Source organism: Habropoda laboriosa, unplaced genomic scaffold (genome assembly GCF_001263275.1).
Source record: "Habropoda laboriosa isolate 0110345459 unplaced genomic scaffold, ASM126327v1 scaffold12, whole genome shotgun sequence".
NCBI lineage: Eukaryota > Metazoa > Arthropoda > Insecta > Hymenoptera > Apidae > Habropoda > Habropoda laboriosa.
The window spans coordinates 797,290-802,173 of NW_017100132.1; the positions used below are offsets into that span (position 1 = coordinate 797,290).

Genomic DNA, 4,884 nt, shown 5'->3' on the forward strand with positions numbered 1-4,884 from the left:
TACAAAACACGTCTGAAGTGTGTCTGTATGCGTGTAGAGTGTACGTGTGTGCACGTGTCAGTGTGTCCCGCGCGTGTAAATATAATAATTAATAATGTAATATAATTAATAATATAAATGTGGAGACGTACCAAACAGGGTAAAGAGAGCGTCAGGCGTGACCATCTACACAGAGAACAGACAGAGTCCAGTCAGTAGTCAGCGAGTATAATAGGATTTAATGTATAGTGTTGGCACGCGCACAAGTCTCAGCCCTTCCGAGCCCTTCGCTGAATTTTTCGGAAACTTAATTCAAAAATTTACTCGAGACCGTAGTCACCGTGACTGGGTATATATTTTTTAAATCTTCATTCAAAAAATTAGAAAAATAAAAATTCTCATCTTGTAAATTTGATTAGAAATACTATTTTTTTAAAATGTGATATTAACCCTTTCGTTGAGTACTCGAGCAAAGACTGATCTCAATTTAGCATCCATTACAGGCGACGATCTTTCTCAATTTAGTGTCCATTACGACGATCGGTAGAAAAATATGAAATTTAAAAAAGACAAAAAAAATTCAGGGACGAAAAGTTTAATCAATCTTCGATTACCACTCTGAAGTTTGAAAGACGAAAATCGCAGAGGACACGGTTTATACATATAAAAAAAAAAAAATACAGACAAATGATAACAAAAGTCAGCGTAAGGGTTGGAATTTCTCTTTCCGGTCGATTTTCCTGCGGCCGCGATCGAGAGAGGAGAGAACCGACAGAAACAAAGAGAGAAAGAGAAAGAGACAGAGAGACGTAGAGAAGCAGAGAAACAGCCGGGACCTTCTCGTCAATATGAATCCCTCGTAGTTCTTGTCGTTTCTCGATACATCGCGAGGGGTTAAAAAAAAACATTTAAAAAAAACATCATAGTCATATGTATATATATAAGAGAGAGAGAGAGAGAGAGAGAGAGAGAGAGAGAGAGAAAGAAAAGGAGAGAGAGATAGTAAAAAAACACTTGATCGTTTGCTCGCCAGAGGAAAAAGACACTCGATTGGAAGCTTGTGCGCGCGGCGCAACGATAGTAGTACACATAGTTATAGTACAGTAGTGACAATAGTTGCAGCTGCGAAGTGTGACGTCAACACACAGTTTCATTGTGAGACGCCTTCCGTTTCCACGTGGATTATTGTTGTTAATTGTTCGGAAAAATAAGAAATCAGGTATTAGGATATTGTTGAAAATATTTTTTTAATTGTAGTTCGATCGTTTCTGGCGAGAGAATTAGAGCCATGGTACACAGAGTATAATGTGATTAACAAGGAGAAGTTGTATGTTCATGTGGAAATTTGAAAAGAGTGATACCGTATGGCAAAATGAAATAAAAATTAAGAATGATAAAATTGCAGGCAAAGCTTCGGTTTTCAAAAATCGACCCAAAAGCCCCTGACAACGGGCAACCTGCGTCACAGCACGTCCGTGCTTAACGGGTTGCCTAGCGTCAGGCTTGCTGTTAGACGATTTCTTTCTCGTCGATGGTTTATAGATAAAAAATGAATTTTGTTGCATTTTCGTGCAAGTTCGAGGCGTGAAAGTTGGCCATAGAATAGAGTGTATAAGTAAGTAATTTTTATTTCATTAGTATAGAAGGATTCATTGCACACGATGATATTGAGTATAGCGGAAATGATTTTGAATGTTGAAGGAACTCTGGTAGGCTGAAAATTCTCATCTTTTCTGTCAAGTTTTTGTAACTGACGTTTGATCGCACCTGAGTCTTCTTGATTTTACAAGAAGGTTCATTTTAAATTGTTCAACTTGTCCGACATCACTACGTGAAAATTATTCTAATTCTTAAATTACCAAAACTTTTAAATTTCTCATGTTTTAAATAGAATATTCCATTTTCTCAAATTACTGAAATTCTACGTCAAACTTTACAGACTACGAAATTTCTTATTCCATGATCCACAAGATAAATTTTAAATACTTTTAATTTAGTGAAATTATTAGCACTGAATTTTGAAAAATTTTCAAATAATTCCAATTCCATTTAATTTTTCGACGTTCACGTTATCTTTGAAAACGGAAAACGTCTCGTCGGAGGTAACGTCGTGATCAACAACGCTACGAATTACTTAGGACAGAGGATGGTGACGTTCGGAACGATTTCTATATGTGTGTTTCGAAAATATGAGGGGCAGTGGAGCAGAGGGTAAGATAAAAAGGGATCGTGACGTAGATGGGGCACATACGCATCGAGATCTCGACTTTTTTGCTTGTCGAACGAAATTCTAACAAATTTTTCTATTAGAATCGATATTCATGTATTTAGTTACATTTGAAGAAAAATCGGAGAACGTTCGACAAGGAAAATTCGAGTCGAAAAATGGAGAAACTGCTAGGGTAGCCTACGTAGCACTACGTTGTAATTATATTGTTGTATTTGCGTGAATTTGTATTGGATACGTACGTACCTAAGCCAGTTTCGTGTACATAGGTATACGCTGAGAGAAATGAAGGGATTAAACGAAAGAAAAAAGCATTTTAGACATTAACTTCTTTTAAATTTTGATTTACCTTTATAATGTTTCAATTATTTTATTTATAATAAAAATTAATTTGATCTTGCATACACGTTTGTATAAATGTAAGTGATTCAGGAGAAAAAAAAGGTTTCATAATTACTTATGTTTCTCTAAACTTAGATAATGCAGATTGTTTGTACAGGAATCCATTGGATCATTTCTCTCAGCGATAATCGAAAATTATCCTAACTGAAAGCGTACAGTACGCCGATTATAAATTACGTGGAGATCGATGCTGATTTCTTCCAACAAATATCGACGTTCTGTACACTTTAATACTGCTTTCTTGCGAAGACACGAAGAAACTTTCGATAAGATTCCATCAGACTGTTTTATGTTTTAAAAATATTAAAAAATAATGATTGAAAAATTACAAGTTCATCAATAAAGTGGACGAAATTTTTATCAAAATAAATCGTGTTTAAAAGATAACTCGAGACAGCTAATTATTTATATAATATTGATATTTTCTATAATAAAGATACACATGAACCCCGAAAAATAAGAAATCATTTAAATTTTGAAGCAAAATTTTACTAAACAATGATCAACCTAATTTTTACAAATAGTATCTATCTATTCTCCTATTCAAAAATTCTTTTAGACCAAAACAATTCCTTCATACTTAACATTCTCCCCCCAAAGAAAAAGCAAGATTACGAAACTAATATTCAACTTTTTTCAAAAACTATTTTATAAGAAGAAATAAAATAAAATTCCTAAATTTGCATTTTTCTTCGTGTCTCCACTATGGATCTCCATGATCTCGATCACGTCGTACAGCAGCTTTATTAAACATCATCTAACATCACTTACCTCCTCGTTCAAGTTACTGACGAGCAGCACCGCAGAGGTTTGCGCGTTCGCGGGTACGCGCACCCCAAGGCCAGCTGCACCTATAGGGAAGCCACCCAGGCCAGCCAATCCGCCGGCAGGTGGCACCCCGTTGTAAGGGCCAGCAAGGGGCGAGGGTAGACCGTGCATGGCCGCAAAGGGCGTGGGCAGCACACCCGGTGCCCCTGCAATGGACTCTACTTCAGGAAATTTACAAGCTATAGTTAGCACTGTTTGTTTAAAAGTTCGTGTCGGGGTGAGCGGTGGACCAGTGGTGGGGGAACGACGAGAGAATCGACTTGAGTGGTGGGGGAAGCTTGAGTGGGAGCGAGCGAGAATCGAGTCAGGCTATAGCTCAGGAGAAAATGTAAATTGATGCCTGTTTGCTTAACCTATTCAGGGACAATTTAATCTAATCTTTTGTATAGTTATATTATATTAACTTTAAATCGGTAGCAATTAATTTCTTTTCTTGTTAGGAGATTATGTAGTGAACAGTTATTCACTATATTTTCATATATTTTATTTCCTTAAATTTCCAAGTCGATTCTTTCCTCGATCGTGTACTTCTATAGTGGCATTGGGGCATGTAAATAGTTTATTTTTCATTATTTTAATGGCAAAATTTGTAATCCTTCCTAGCCCAATAGGTATACATTGTCACGTTATAAATATTTTTTTAAAATAATAGATGAATAAATGATTGCATTTGTGTTATGCCTTCTTATTTTGTGTTCTCGCCCAAAAAATTTCAACTCAGGAAATTAATTTTTTTCAGAGGAACCTTTATAATTTGAGCTAGAAAGGGTTAAATAAGTTTCGCATAACATTGGAGGATCTTTTACTTCTTCATTTGTTCTTTTTTCTTTTAATTAAATGTGACCTTAACAAATAAATTCAAGAGGTAAAACTATTAATTAAAGCATTATTATAAAATTATATACCATGAACACATAGTAAGAATCTTAAATGAAGAACAAAATAGTGAAACTATAAAATTGAGTATTCAAATGTATTCTGTCATATGTTTTCCATTTTCTGCACATCTGATTACAAAAAAATTATCGATGCTTCTCAGAGTGATCAACGAAGTCTTGAAATTTTGAAAATTCTGTTTTTTTAGATTTCACCAAAAAGACCCCTCTTCCAAATAAAAAAAAATTCTCCAATATCCCTCAATTTGAAAGAAGTCTCCGTGCATACCAATAGAAAATTTAAAAACTAGAATTCTAAGAGGATAAGACGTGAATACATGCCAAATTGCGAGGAAGAGAATCGAAACGTCCGTCTGCATCGATCAGCGCTCACGTAGCAGCGCAATTAATTAATTTATCCGAGGAAATAATACCGTCTGACCGCACGCAATTCGATCCTGCTCGAAAATGGGGTTGAAAACGAGCGGCAAATTGGAAGCGGCCAGGCGACTCGCGAGATAACAATTTATCATAAATCGTGGGGGTTCCGAGTGACAGAAACGGCTCGCCACT

The 4,884-nt window shown here is 35.7% G+C and overlaps 1 protein-coding gene across 1 annotated transcript in view; it reads right to left on the bottom strand.

Annotated features, from left to right (window-relative positions):
• Positions 1–4,884, bottom strand: part of LOC108575161 (polypyrimidine tract-binding protein 2) — a 179,706-nt gene that overhangs the window by 5,047 nt on the left and 169,775 nt on the right. The window contains exons 8-9 of the mRNA XM_017937926.1: positions 3,380–3,627; positions 132–165 (exon numbers count right to left, since the gene is read on the bottom strand). Coding sequence (XP_017793415.1) covers positions 132–165; positions 3,380–3,627 — 282 coding nt within the window. The remainder of the gene's footprint in view (positions 1–131; positions 166–3,379; positions 3,628–4,884) is intronic.